The sequence below is a fragment of the Colletotrichum spaethianum genome (genome assembly GCF_022836535.1).
Source record: "Colletotrichum spaethianum MAFF 239500 DNA, contig49, whole genome shotgun sequence".
NCBI lineage: Eukaryota > Fungi > Ascomycota > Sordariomycetes > Glomerellales > Glomerellaceae > Colletotrichum > Colletotrichum spaethianum.
In genome coordinates this window covers 89,014-103,118 of record NW_026054819.1, presented here as the reverse complement: position 1 = coordinate 103,118, position 14,105 = coordinate 89,014, and the positions used below count along the sequence as shown (strand labels likewise).

At 53.7% G+C, this 14,105-nt stretch overlaps 5 protein-coding genes across 5 annotated transcripts; 3 read left to right on the top strand and 2 right to left on the bottom strand.

The window, feature by feature from the left end:
• Nucleotides 1-4,299: 4,299 nt before the first annotated feature.
• On the top strand, nucleotides 4,300-5,732 carry ColSpa_11672 (putative pectin lyase F-1; the record flags this gene model as incomplete). The annotated part of the gene is made up of 2 exons (XM_049277884.1): nucleotides 4,300-4,845; nucleotides 4,902-5,732. 2 exons carry the CDS (start codon nucleotides 4,300-4,302, stop codon nucleotides 5,730-5,732), a joined length of 1,377 nt encoding a protein of 458 aa, XP_049133841.1.
• Nucleotides 5,733-6,852: 1,120 nt separating this feature from the next.
• ColSpa_11671 (putative transporter) lies at nucleotides 6,853-8,546 on the top strand (the record flags this gene model as incomplete). The annotated part of the gene is made up of 5 exons (XM_049277883.1): nucleotides 6,853-6,962; nucleotides 7,027-7,067; nucleotides 7,142-7,374; nucleotides 7,424-8,361; nucleotides 8,411-8,546. The coding sequence occupies 5 exons, from the start codon at nucleotides 6,853-6,855 to the stop codon at nucleotides 8,544-8,546; spliced, it is 1,458 nt and encodes a 485-aa protein (XP_049133840.1).
• A 394-nt stretch (nucleotides 8,547-8,940) lies between these two features.
• ColSpa_11670 (D-2-hydroxyacid dehydrogenase) lies at nucleotides 8,941-10,190 on the bottom strand (the record flags this gene model as incomplete). Its single annotated transcript, XM_049277882.1, has 4 exons — nucleotides 8,941-9,541; nucleotides 9,598-9,679; nucleotides 9,735-9,787; nucleotides 9,844-10,190. 4 exons carry the CDS (start codon nucleotides 10,188-10,190, stop codon nucleotides 8,941-8,943), a joined length of 1,083 nt encoding a protein of 360 aa, XP_049133839.1.
• A 1,031-nt stretch (nucleotides 10,191-11,221) lies between these two features.
• ColSpa_11669 (N-acetyltransferase ats1) lies at nucleotides 11,222-11,858 on the top strand (the record flags this gene model as incomplete). The annotated part of the gene is made up of 2 exons (XM_049277881.1): nucleotides 11,222-11,264; nucleotides 11,311-11,858. The coding sequence occupies 2 exons, from the start codon at nucleotides 11,222-11,224 to the stop codon at nucleotides 11,856-11,858; spliced, it is 591 nt and encodes a 196-aa protein (XP_049133838.1).
• Nucleotides 11,859-11,890: 32 nt separating this feature from the next.
• On the bottom strand, nucleotides 11,891-13,222 carry ColSpa_11668 (uncharacterized protein; the record flags this gene model as incomplete). The annotated part of the gene is made up of 1 exon (XM_049277880.1): nucleotides 11,891-13,222. One exon carries the CDS (start codon nucleotides 13,220-13,222, stop codon nucleotides 11,891-11,893), a length of 1,332 nt encoding a protein of 443 aa, XP_049133837.1.
• Nucleotides 13,223-14,105: the final 883 nt, after the last annotated feature.

Sequence of the window (14,105 nt, the reverse complement as noted above, 5' to 3'; positions counted from 1 at the left end):
TGTCGGCCACTGGCCGGAAACCGATTGGCCATTGCTGTTCCAATGTCATGGCTGCATTGAGGAATACCCATGTTGCAAGTTTCAGCCTCTCCAAGAGCAGTACACTAGACCATTAAAGTGGTTCTCAACAGCACTGCCACTCTTCCACATGGCCAGTAAGAGGCCGTGCACCACAGATTTAGCATTCGACTGCGTGGTAGGCAACATGGCAACATGGATATGCTTAGTTTGTATCCCGGTCTGCCGTGAGTCTAGACTTTGGTCCTATAAGGAGATGCTCCCAGCATGCGGCGGCACATTTGCGGGGTTCGTCTACTCTACACGTGAGCAACAAGCATCCTGGTTTACGGTACGAGTGGGTTTCCAATGTAGCATACATACATCGGCTAGAAGTCGAGCCACTTATTGGTAGCTTGGTTTGTTTCGCATCAACAAAGAATACCCAATCTGTGATTACTCATAGAGGAAATCTGGAGCTGTCCGTCTCACTTGTCAGCGGCTTGCTGTTGCACGGACGCCATAGTGGAAACGACCACCAGGTAGGACAACGACCAACCCAGATAACGCGAAACAGGGGAGATATTTAAGAATAACGATGCCCCGTTTAGCTAGGACCATACTTCGGAAGAGACAGCCAACCTAAAAATACAGATTCTTACGTCAAGACATTTCCGTCGAAAGCAAGCTCGAAGTGGCAATGGACAGTGTCAGAGGTATACGATCATCTAAGAGTAGTGGCAATGTACGGCAACTTCTGAATTCTAAAAAAGACATGATCAACCCAACGCATCCATCACTGACTGTGACAAAGGTTCCCCATATACTCTGTCATGAGTGATGTCAACAGCTTGTATTGTGTAGACTTTGACTTGACCGACAAGATCAATGCGATACCAGGCTGATATCAGAGCTGACTCGTGACACAGCATGTGGCTTCATTGCCGGGACCCGTAGAATACTCCTCTTGATGATGGCCATATGATGCTTCCAGATATTGAATGAAAAAGTCTGCTGGCTTTGTTAGGCAGATGTTGGCATGCAAGGATCTTGAATTCGGACATGTCCATGTTGTCACGGTTTGCGCGGTAATGAGATTTTCTTCTTGACAACAATGTGATTACTCATATCGATGGCCACGCAGACTCAATGGTCCGTATGTTCGGCGGTATTGGTGACTACCCTGAGTGAAATCTTCGTGAAAGCATTAATGGTAGTACTCCTGGAGGAGTACTTGGTTTAGTTTAGCGAGCTGTTATATCTAGAAGACATAGCTTTTGATTCTTCTTCCATCTGAAGCTCAATGTGTGGAGATTGCCAGTGAAGTCTGGTCTTTGTGTTCCAAGTCTATGGGCACTGGAATGCACTGCTTTCGTATTTGGGACGATATCCTCCCCTCCGATCCCCCCGCCGAATCCCAGGCTGAGGAGACCGCAGCTGCCGAGGGAGGCGCAGCCTTTTACGGCCGTAAATGCAGCACACCCAGCGCTCCGCCCTGCCTCAAGGACCTCCTCGCCTCTGCGCGCCGCGACCTCAGACCGCCCAGGCCAGTGACGGCATCTGCGTCGAAATACTCACCGAGCCCGTCTCTTCATGGAGCAGATTTCGACGTTGGAGGACGGAAGAAAAATGTGTATTGTAGAAGCTAGTCACCCCAGGCGCCTTTTGCCAATTACTGGGACGGCCCGGTGTTAAACATAATAACAACAACAACAACATGGAGCAGATGGGTTTCATCTGCTACCTCGAGGGATGGTACTCCCGCCGCTAGGTGCTCGGTGTCTTCCCGAAAAACGCCCTCTGCGCCGTTACGCCTTACATAAACGCCTTACGCCGCCGAATGACCTCGTCGTTAACGCAGGAGCTAACGCAGAAGTTTACACCGTTGTGTGACCAGCCGCAGCTAGACGAGCTGAACCGTTGCCGTTGGACAGAACCCCCGAGGTTGATGTTCAACTGCACGCTAGAAGAGAAGTCCCTCAGTAATTACGCCGCCTCCTGGAAACGCATCTTTTTCTTTGTCGTCGCCTGTATGCCAGACACGTCTGTCTCCATCCCCCGCCCAGCTGACCTGCCCAAGTCGCCAGTCGTTATCCCGCCCAGCGTCGCTGAGGCATTCGCGTGTCTGTTTAGCTGCAGCCCAGATGCGGCCTTATCTTTGAAGGTTACTCCACATTCTATTGATTACAACTTCGTTGGGCGCATCTTGTTCCACAGAATATATGTAAGTACACACCAAAATTCCAAAGATTTAATTGGTTCTATACCGCCAGTTGGATTAAGCTCATGGATTTGTTGGTGCTGTTCGTTTAAGACAAATCAAGAGTTTAAGTCTGCTTTCTGTGTTTGTGATACAACAGTCTCAGCCATCTTATCACGCGTGCAGCAAACAGAATATCAGGAGCCATAAGCTTGCATTCGCGTATTTGACTGTCTTGTAGGTACCAACCGAGTGATTATCGTCTTGAAAAAGCGCATGGTCTGTTACGATCAATCATGTGCAAACGACTTTGCGCACTTGAAATTATGCAATGGACGGCATTTCTGAGGGGACTATTCAATAAGCAGGACCTTCTCTATTATTTGGAAGGTACTGAAACCTGATCAGCTATTGAATAATGGCGGTTACTGGCTTCCCTCCACTTTCTGCCCGAGACGTAACTGTTTATCACAAATTCTATAGTGATTCATTTCCCCAATTCAACAGCAAACCAATTTTGTACATCTCAGAACGGGCTTTAGAATAGGCTTGTGGCCGACGCCCATTATGCGGGGTCTGCAGATACAACCAATCACTTGACTCAACAGTGTTTGGGAAAGGGGGGTAGACACCCCTATTCGGACAGCGAAGTAGTCCGATGGAACAATGTTATTTCCTTTTTCCTAGAACTCCCTTCTGTCTTTATGACATCTCAATCCAATTTGGTAGATCAATTGAACGATAAAAGTGAATAATTACTCATGGAAGCTTCTCGTATGGCCTCCCAATTGATGGTTGAAAGCAAGCACTTTGGTCAATTTTCTATTCTACTGTGTAACACGTAATTGCTTCGTGCATCGATTGAACTGCATTCATTGAGTACTCTTACCTTACCCTGGCTCCTCCGGAGCTTCATGCCTTGATTTTGGGGCATCTCCGCAGTGACGGTCAAAAACTGAGTGGCCCTCCACCCCTTTTTGTGGGTGATTCGGGAGTCTTTGTGTCAACACGAGGGAAAGAAAATACGGGCAGGCCGACTTATACCATACCCTGCTGTCAATTTCATGCAATAAAGTATGTGTGCTCTCTAAAAACAAAATCACCGAGTCTTCGTTTACTCCTTGTAGAGCTGCGGCGCGGTAGGTGTGTAAGGATCTGATTCAGTTCGGATTTTAGGAGCGGTTCGCTGTAGGGACCAGCACGCCTAGAGCGCCCCGGCACAATCTATTCATAGGAAGTCAAAGCGAGATAGCCGCAAAATACTCGAATGAAGTACTGTAGGATCCTACTGACCTACTTATCGAACCAATTCGCATGGAGTGCAGTTACCCTGCCACATTGTGGATGTGTGGCACCTTTGTGTAGCCGTACTTGGATCGATACTTAGCAATTGTACGCATCGACGGTTAAGTCACTGTAGACTCTGTTCCTGATTTTTTTGGACCTGTAAGAAAATCTCGGCATATTATAATTGGAGTGTCTCTGGAGCCAGCTGTGGGTTATCAATTACTGCAGCTGCACTGAAGAGACTATCCATACGTCAATCATCACGGACTACTTCCTCAAGCAGGTCAAGTCTTCGCTTCTCGGAACACGGCGAAAATTTCCATGACAGCCGCAGCGGAGACTTTATATGAATAGGGCATTATAGCCACAGGAAGAAGATTACTATACTCAATTGAGTAGACTTTGACTGCTTCAGGGGGCAATATGGGCGCACGATCCGCAGTATGTGAGCAGTGGCCAATCAGATCTCGGTAAGAGAGCGTATTGCTCCCTTTTCGTATACTACTGAAATTAAGTGATAAGAGTAGTCTGTTCCAGATAAAATAGGTGATCCTTCTCGGAGTGGCTACCGCATCCGCTAGAGATGACTGACAATGGGATTTATCAGATTTCCCCCTCCGCGGCGGCAACCTTGAAGTTCATCGACTTTACTCTTTCTCATTGTCGCTCTCTAAGTCTCTCGTTCAATTTCTTTATCGATTTGTTTCTCGTGCGCTCATTTGGGTTCTGGAACCTAGCAAACGTTCTTTTCTCTTCTAAACTAGAATCACACACTTGGAACTTTTCATCCGGCTCGATCCATCACGTATTGCATAATGAAGTCGGCTTCAGCGATCTTGGCGGTCTTGGCGGCCGTCGCCAATCTCACCGCAGCACAGACAGTCAGCGGAAAGGCAGAGGGGTTTGCCGCCGGGGTCACCGGCGGTGGTAGCGCAACCGCGGTCACTCCCAAGGACATCGACGAGCTGAAGACGTACCTCACTGACGACGAGCCCCGAGTTATTCTGCTTTCCCAGGAGTATGACTTCACCGATTCCGAGGGCACAGAGTCCGGCACCGCCTGTGCCAACTGGGGAACTGGTGATGCATGCCAACGGATTATTCTAGACGACTGCGGCAGCAATCCCAAGGAGACCGGCACCTGGTACAAGGCCGCCCGTACACCTATTGACGTTGGTTCAAACAAAACCATTCTTGGTGTCGGTAGCAAGGGTGTCATTAAAGGCAAGGGCTTGAGGATGAAGGGCAGCAATGTCATCATCCAGAACATTGAGATCACCGACTTGAATCACAAGTATGTCTGGGGAGGTGACGCTCTCTCGTTTGCTGGCGCCGACCTCGTCTGGGTTGACCATGTTACTGTAAGAAAGCCGTGCTTGATGCTTTGCAATTTATCTAAGCTGACTCGACTATGCAGACCACGCGACCCGGCCGCCAGCACTACGTATTTGGCTTTGACCCCAGCAAGCGCATCACGCTTTCCAACAACTTCATCAACGGTGACTCGACCTACTCCACTGGTTGCAACGGGTACCACTACTGGACCTTTGAGATGGTCGGCAAGGACGACCAGATCACCATGAAGAACAACTATATCTACAAGACATCCGGCCGCGGCCCTGCTCTCAGTGGTGCCACTCTTCTGCACGCCGTCAACAACGTGTGGAGCGACATCAACGGACACGCAATCGAGGGAGGCGAGGCTACCGCACGCGGCATCTTCGAGGGCAACGCTTTCATCAACGTCAAGCAGATGGTCTCTGACTACCAGGGCAAGCTCTTTTCCTCTCCCGATGCCACCACCAACGCTCAGTGCAAATCCGCACTGGGTAGAGCTTGCGAGGTCAACGTCTTCGAGAAAACCACCGACGCGTTCAAGTACACCGACACCTCTTTCTTCGGCGACTTCAAGGGCCTTAGCATCGCCAGTGCCGCCGCTGCCAGCAAGATCAAGACCAGTGTTCCTGCCAGCGCCGGTGCCGGCAAGCTCAGCGCTTCCTCATCTTCTGATGTTACCTCTGATTCTAGCGAGGAGAAGACCGATGTCGTTGAGGCTACCCCTTCCAGTGCACCTGTTACATCCACTTCTGCTGCGCCCAAGGCTACCAAGGCCGCCGCGGCGTCTGGTTCAAGCTCCGGATCTGTTGCCTTGTACGGCCAGTGCGGAGGCCGGACTTACTCTGGCGCCACCACCTGCTCGTCTGGCAAGTGCGAGTTCGTGAACGACTGGTACTCCCAGTGCGTCTAAGTTGTTGCGAATACGTCAAGCAAAGTCCGCTATAAAAAGGAACAGGAACGACTTGTGCTCAAATGGATCATCAACCCCTTTTCCTGTCAAAGTTACTGTAATTATAGTTTCATTCCCATACATATTTCCCACGTATATAACATCTAGGCCTAGGCCAAATCAATCCCGTTCATGGGACCTGTCAGGTTTTGCCATGCCAGCATTCTTGTTGATGAGCTGCAAAGACCATTAACCGTGCGGGACTAGCAGTAGTTAGGTGGTTTGGCAGATTACCACTTAAGTTTCCCATAGTGAAACTGTGATGTCCTGCGAGAACGCCTCTTCCCACCAGATTCCCTTAAGCTGCTATTCTATCCATTGAATGGAATGTTATACCGTAGCTGGTTCCTAGCTTCGACAAGTGTTTGAAACAACTAGCGTGACTGAATTGGCGGCTGAGTGTCTTGCTGGCAGTATGACCGAGTCGTTCACACGCGGTTAAGACACTAAGCATATGCCCACCACACTTTACAAGAGGAACTTCAGAGCGACAGTCCACTTCACTCTCCAAGGCTCTTGAGTATGTTGTAGATGGTCTTGGGCTAGCTAATGTAATCGACGTCCTTTCAGCGCTCCGTGGTCGGCAAGCTGAGAATCTCATGGCTTTAGGATATCTGCATGGGCTCTGAATAGCAGTTTCCGAGCAACGGAACTAACAAAGTCCGGTAATTCATTGGCTGGAGATCTAAAGTTGGCTGCAGCAAAGCTGGCTGCCGAATATCCACTCACGCAATGATGCGAGAAATGGCATCATCGTCAGTATCCCTGGTTGCACATCGGATTGACGCCTCGAGTGACAATGATAGGCCAATAACAGATCCCCAAAAGACGAGCAAGATAAGCCGTCGGCAAAATCGTCACCACCATGTTATTGCCGGCATCGCGGCTAGGATCTGGACCGCTACCAGAGGCGGTTCTCAGGATTTGAATCTCCGCCTGCCGGTGATGTGCTCCGATACGGCGCTGACGACTTTGGTCGTCGCCCCTGTGAGGCTCCAGACGAAGACTACTAATTGAGCTGCAGCAGTTCTTGAAACCGTCGGGCATACTCATAGAAGAGGTACTGCACAGCTTGCCCATCATGTCTACCACTCCAGTACGCCGGTGGTACCACTGGTTTGCGCCTACTGACGGCCCGGAAGAACGAAAGCTGATACTGAAACTCGACTTGCTCATCGTTCCGTACGCTTTGTAAGTGAAAACGCACCCTGTTCTTGAACAACCGTTTTCGGATCTAACACGCATGGGCATATAGCATCATCTACTGGGTCAAGTATATTGACCAGATCAACATCAGTACGTCAGATGTCTCGCTCAGAACAGTTTTCAGAGCCCAGGGCTGACGTACGTAGACAATGCATATGTATCAGGAATGGCCGACGAGCTCGGCTTTCACGGCAACGAGCTCGTGCAATTCCAAACCATCTTCGTCGTGGGCAACGTCGTCGGTCTCCTGCCCTTCATCTACCTGTTCCCAAGAGTACCGATGCATGTACTCGTCCCGACGCTGGACCTTGGATGGGGCCTCTTCACGCTTCTCCAGTACCGTGCGCAGTCCTATGCGGAAATCATGGCCTACCGGTTCATGGTTGCCATCTTCGAGGTCCGTTCGCCACCTGACTTGCCGGTTTCGCTGTGCTGACTCTAGCCAGGCATCCTACTTCCCAGGTGTTCACTTCGTCCTTGGCTCCTGGTACCGGAGCGACGAGATCGGCCGCCGAGGTGGCATTTTCTACATCGGACTGACCCTCGGCACGCTCACCGCGTCCGTCCTGCAGGCTGCCGCAGTCACCTACCTCGACGGAACCCACGGCCTAGCCGGATGGCGCTGGCTTTTCATCATAAACGCAGTCATCACGCTCCCGCTCGCGCTGATTGGGTACTTTGTCTGGCCCGGCACGCCCGCAAGGCCGAACAAGCTGCTGATGAAGGAGTCGGAGCTCGAGCTGGCGCGCTCGCGGCTCGAGAAGGCAGGCGCGTCGGTGAAGAGCACGCCGTTCTCGCTGGGCTTGCTGAAGCGCATCTTCACCAACTGGCGCTTCTACCTGCTCATCGTCTGGGACATCTTCTTCTTCAACACGAGCGCCAACAGCGCCGCGTTCCTGTTGTGGATCAAGAGCCTCGGCAGGTACAGCACGGCCGAGATGAACAACCTGGCCGCGCTCAGCCCCGGGCTCGGCATCTTCTTTGTGCTCTTCATCAACTTCAGCGCCGACCTCTGGATCGGCCGCCCGGCCGCCATCACCCTGGCGTCGGCGGTCAACTTCTCGGGCCTCGTCATCCTGGCCGTGTGGAACGTGCCGGAGAGCGCCAAGTGGTACGCCTTCTGCACCACCTACTCTGCCGTGGCGGTGTCGTCGGTGCTGTACGGGTGGGCCAACATCATCCTCAAACACAACATTGAAGAGCGGGCTCTGACGCTCATTCTCATGACGGCGATCGCGACCTCGACAAACGCGTGGATCCCCTTGTTCGTGTACCCGACCGTGGAGGCCCCGCGGTTCCCCAAGGGCTACGTTTACTCGGCCGTCATGGTCGTGATGTTGGTCATCACGACGCAGATCGTGCGAGTGCTGCTGGGATCTCATGGGTACGTGTCTGACAAGAGTTAGAAAGGCGAATGCTGACTAGTCCAAAAGGGAAAAACGCATACGCAAGTCCCAGGATCCACTGGATGCCGAGGATGTGGCCACCGAGTCTGTCGAGGACCGCTCGACTTCCGGTTATGAGGTCCCTGATCAGAAGGGGCTGGCTCCCCGAGTCGCCGCTGTTTGAAACTCCCCCAGATAACAAAGGCTTGGAATGGGCGAAGGGTTGACGAAGACTGTCAACTCAGTCTGCGCAGAGAGTTGTGAGATCGGATGGGCTTTGATAGCGTTTGGGTTTGCGCTGGGAGGTATCTACATCTCCGACTCTTAGTTAGCAGATACTTCGCTTGAACTGCTACGTTGAGCGGTGGAATGAGGATTTAGTTTCCTCTCTTGGACAGGCAATAGGCCAACCTCGTCAGTGAAGGGATGCGCGACTGGCGCATAGCGTTGGCGTTGAGGGTGTTCATTTTGCACTGCACGGAGATACAGCCAATATCCAAAAAGTTTCGTACAGCTCCAATGGTAAAATGAGTAAAAGTCGCTCGCGCAGCTTCCTATCTACACCGATGACTCCCTGCCTAGTAGCCCTCCTTCTTGTTCACCAGGTTGGTGAGCTTCTTGCCCTCGCTCAGCCTCTGCAAATTCAACTCCAAAATCCCCAAAACACGGTCCTGGTAACTCGTCGACATTCCGCTGATGTGCGGCGTGATCAGCAGGTTCTTCGCCTTCCACAGCGGGTGGCCGTCCGGCAGCGGCTCCGGGTCCGTGACATCGAGCGCGGCGCCGCGGATCGTCCCCTTGTCCAGCGCGGTGATCAGGTCGTCCGTGTTGATGATGGGGCCCCGCGCAATGTTGGAGATGAACGTCTTCTTCTCGGAGAGGATCTCGAACTCGGTCGCGGTGAGCAGGTGGCTCGTCTTGTCCGTCAGCGGCGTCGCGACGACAAGCAGGTCCAGGCCAGAGCCGAGGAACGCGTGCAGGTCGGCCTTGGAGGCGCCCGAGAACCACTTGGCCGGGAACTTGCCCTCCGGGTCGCCGAGGCCGGGCGGCGTGTACGTGTTGTCGCGCTTCGAGTCAGGGGTCGGCCGCGGGTGCAGGGTGTAGGCGTGAACCTTGAAGCCGAGAGCCGTGGCTACGCGGGCGGTTTGTCTGCCGATGCTACCGTAGCCGAGGATTCCTCTGTGAACGCGTCAGATGAGGATGATCTAGATAGGATGGAGTGAGCGGGGGTTTACATTGTGCGGCCGACGGCGTCTTCGACAAAGTCATTTCCGCGCTGCCAGTGGCCTGCGCGGTAGTAATCGATGTACTTGGGAACTGGGGGCGTGTTAGATTCAGCGTGTAGTTTTCCATCTCTCAAGAGAGGTCTTACGCTGGTGCTGGAATGAGAGGAACGTCGCAATGATCCACTCGGAGATCTGAGGTCTGCACTCATCAGTTAGTAAGAAGCAAATGAGACTCGGAGAGAAAGGGGAGCTCACCCGTGAACACCGTTCGCCGTGCAAAAGCTCACGTCAGTGTCCTTGAACAGCGGGTCCTTGAGGATGTGGTTCGCGCCGGCGCTTTGCAGCTGGACGTAGTGCAGCTTAGGCGCTTCCTCGAGCGTGGGCAGGGCGCTGCCGGTCAAGAGGATTGTCACATCCTTCCACTCGTCCTGGTTGAAGCTGTCGCCAGGCTTTCTGTCGGCCCAGCCCAGCTCGTGATGCACGACCTTGAGATCCGGGAACTCGGAGCTCAGCTTGTCGAGGTACTCCTGCGGCGGCACCCACTGCGAGAGGATGAGCAGCTTGTGGCCCTTGAGGGTTTTGTTCGGCGGCGGGAGGAGCATGATCATTGATGCGAATATGGGCGTGTGATGATGCTGAGAGAAAAGTATCGTAATAGTGAGAGGCAAACTGGGGATGATATGTTATGTCCGTACACTTGAGTAATGATGGCGATGATGATTATTAAGTCAAGAATCTGAAGCCCGGGCGGGATTGGGGGAGTTTCGTTTCAGGCTTGATCGGATCACACCTCTAACAGATTCCCGCCCAGCTTAGCTCCAAGCTCCGAGCTCCCCCCTCCACAGCTTTATGGGATTTGTCCTGGGTGCGGGGGTTGGACGCTTTGCGCATCGAAGGGTCGAATTGCGCAACAGGAAGGTCGGAAAGCCGCCGATGCGGCCGACGTAACAGTGTGGGGGGGTTCAGACGGGTTCGTTCAATGGCGTGCCCACACCTATCTCCCTCAAGTCGTTCATGTCATGGACCAAGGAGCGTTGCTCAGTCCCGGCCCGGTGTCGGCAACCGGCGTAAGGTGTGATGTGTGTTCCGCCGGACAACTCCCGCCGAAGACTCCGGCTTTTTGGCAGAGTGAGATTCTACATTACAGGAGCCAGTGAGAGTCAAGCCAAGAGGAATTACAGTGCGAATTGTTAACCTTATCCGGGATACGGCTGGGATAAGACCCTGTTACCCGCTGTGTCAGTCCCTGAACCACTACACTACGAGAACAGAGACACCTGGCCACGTTAATCCCCGTTCAGATCCCTGGGGTCCGACTTGCTCCTTCAGCTAGTCTATAAGAATCACTGACTCTTGAACTGATCTTGCGGCTGACTCCTGGGTCTCTCGTCCATGACCCTGATAAATCATGAAACAACCCAGAAGGCGGTGAACGCCATCTTGAATTCTGCCAGAACAGTTGAGGGGGAATTGTGCCTTAGTTCCCCACTCAATGACATGAGGCACGCCCTTTGAGAACGGATCCTAGGACAAGTCTTTGGTGTATAAATGCGATTTCGTCCAGACGCTGTTAGTGATATTGAGTATCAGTCACAGCTATAACATCTTCCACAGTCTTGGAACCCCTCCCAAAATGGCATCCTCAAGCTCGACTATTCGCCATGCGCGTCGTGAAGGTAAGAAGAAACCATGAGCGCTGCCATGAACCCAGCGGGGCTGTAGCTAGGCCTGAAAGCTTCGAGATTAACACCCCGGAAGACATCCCCATCATCTTGAGCCTCATCAAGGAGCTCGCAGACTACGAGCGTGAGCTCGACAGCGTTCAAGCAACCGAGGAATCTCTCGGAAACACAATCGCCTTCGCCCCCTCGGATCAGACAACCTATACGCCAGGCAAGCCGCAAACCGAGCCCACGGCGCCGGGCAGACCGGCGCGGTGCCTGCTTCTCTTCAACGAGGCCGGCGAGGGCGTCGGCATGGCCCTGTACTTTTACAATTACAGCACCTGGCGCGCGAAGCCGGGCGTCTACCTCGAGGACCTCTACGTGCGTCAGTCGGAGCGGAAGAAGGGCTACGGCAAGCGGCTGCTCGTCGAGCTGGCCAAGGAGGTCGTCGCCATGGACGGCGGCCGGCTGGAGTGGGTGGTTTTAAAGTGGAACGAGCCGAGCATCAAGTTCTACGAGTCGATTGGCGCCAAGGCCATGGACGACTGGGTGGGCATGCGCGTCGATGGCGACGCCCTGCCGAAGCTGGCGGGTTTGCTTGGGTGATGGGAGAGTGTCTATCAAGAATAATAAACTAATTACTCCTTCACTTTTTGACCGTCCCCTTCAGGTCCCCTCGGTTTCTTGTCGTCGGCGGTAGGCTCTATGGGCTTCTGAGCGTCGCCAATGGCCGGTTTCAATCTTTTCCCTCTCGAGTCAACGCCATGGAAAAGATGTTGATGTGCAGCGGTGGCCACGGGCAGCTCCGTCTTCTTGCCGCCCCAAACAGGCCTTGCGACTGCCGGCTTCGACCCTTCTTTCGCGGCCGGAGTTGTCATGTACGAGGACACCTCCCACATTCTTTGATATTCCCGTCGAATCTGTCGTGTGCGAAAGGGCTGCTTGCGGACTACAGGGCTCCTGCCGGTGGTCTTTGAATAAGGACCGTCATCCCACTGGCCGGTCAACCGTGTAAGTCGCAGACTCCGTGGCCGTTCAACGTCGCGAGCAGGGAGACGGGTGTGTATCGTCCAGTCCCATTCCGGCGGAGCGTCGCGATCTGGGCCGACGGGCGCTGCGATGCGCCTCCTCCGCGTGAACTCGTACATCTCCTTAGGTGCATCTCCAGTCGCAAGCAGCTTCAGAAAGTCCCAACCGTCCTTGTCGATGGGAGGCATGATCTTGTCGGCCGTCAACTTCCACCACTTTCGCACGGCCTTTGTCACTCTCCTCGGCGCCATCGGGCGGCCCCAGATATCCTCCTTGCGCACCTTGCTGTAGGGATCGAGGCTTCGGATAGGGCCCCTCGGGGAGGCGGCGCCGGTGGTGCTGCGCTGGTGAGCTTGCTGAGCCTTGGCGTAGGCGCGTAACTTGGGGATGTCCCAGTTGTCTTCGATGGGACTGAGGTGCTGGTATGCCCAGGGGGTGGGGTCTTCTCTGTCCCAATTGCGTTTCCAGGGATGTGTTTTGAGGAGCCTCTCCCTCTTCCTCCTGTCCCTCTCCATTTGTTCCATGCGCTGCTGGAGCTGCTCGGGGCTGAGAGGCGGTTCTGGTTCTTTTGCGACCAACAGGGCCATGAGCTCCCGGCGTTGTTTGCCCAGTCGGCCATAGACGTGCCACATGACCTTGCGCAAGCGTTTTTGGTCTCCGCTGGCTGCGGCATGGAGAAAGGGTATCCTCTTCTTCCCATCCAGAAGATGCTTTTTCCGCCGGTAGTCTTCGTCTATGCGGGCCCCTTCAGGGTCGGGAGAATGGCGGATCTTCGACTCACTTTCGGCCGCCCTCTCTCGCTCCGCTCGGAAACCGGTCCGTATGCGTTCGTCGAGGAAGGGTCGTATGGTGGCCGGGTAGTAGGATGCGGCTCGGAGGAGATGGCGGTAGACATGCAGCGGCTGCACGGGATGCGGCAAGGGTATTCGAGAATGCGGCATCGTGGCGGATTAGAGATAAAGGATGGTGAGGCGGTCAGAGGGTCACGATGGGAGAGGAGACAATGGCCTTGTCGTCGTCATGGCTCTCGTGTCTGGGTCGGGCAGGGACGCATGTGCGATGTCGAGCAGGATGCATGCAGATGGCAATGCAGAGATTGGAGCTTGGAGACGTGCTGCAGCAGTAGAGCACTTCGCCGCTGCAACAGGAGAGCTGCAAGCCCGCTCTAGCGCTGTTGGTTCCAGCGCCTCTCCTGGAACGGCGGCCAATTGGTCAAAGCTTCAAGGGGTGGAGCAATCCAGCTGTCAGGGCAGGTACAGTTATGAGCTAGGTACTCATGAGGAGTGAAGAGTAAGGAGTGAAGAGTACGGTGAGACTCACTCTTAGTCTTCATCTCACAGGCAGGGCTCCTTCTTCTTCTTCGTAGGCGCCTCACACAACCTAGGCTGGCTCATGCCTGAGCTGGCAGATGGGTCAAATATTTGTAGTGTCTTGAGGCTAAGTTATGCTTATTAGCTTTGGAGGCATGGAATGATACGCTCCATGGAAAACAGCCCCTTGGGAAAGCAGGTTGGAGTTGGAGTGGCTGCAAGTACAAGTGAGCGGAAATTGTCCGCTCGACGAGCTTGAATCACTCTTCCAATCGCAATAGTCCATGACCATCTTGTAAACTACGGGCCACAGCTTCCCATCAGGGAGAGAGAAATGTGCACAGTACCGGTGCCCCAAGCTTGGGTGGAAGGAAACAACGCGATAAGTGGCCTGATAAGGTCGGCTGGGAAGCTGCACACGTCGGTCCAGACGCGTCACGCTCCTCCCTCTTTCCCACTTTCACTCTTCCATTAACGTACTGCACTAGGTACGCGTGTCGAGGCAAGGCATGCT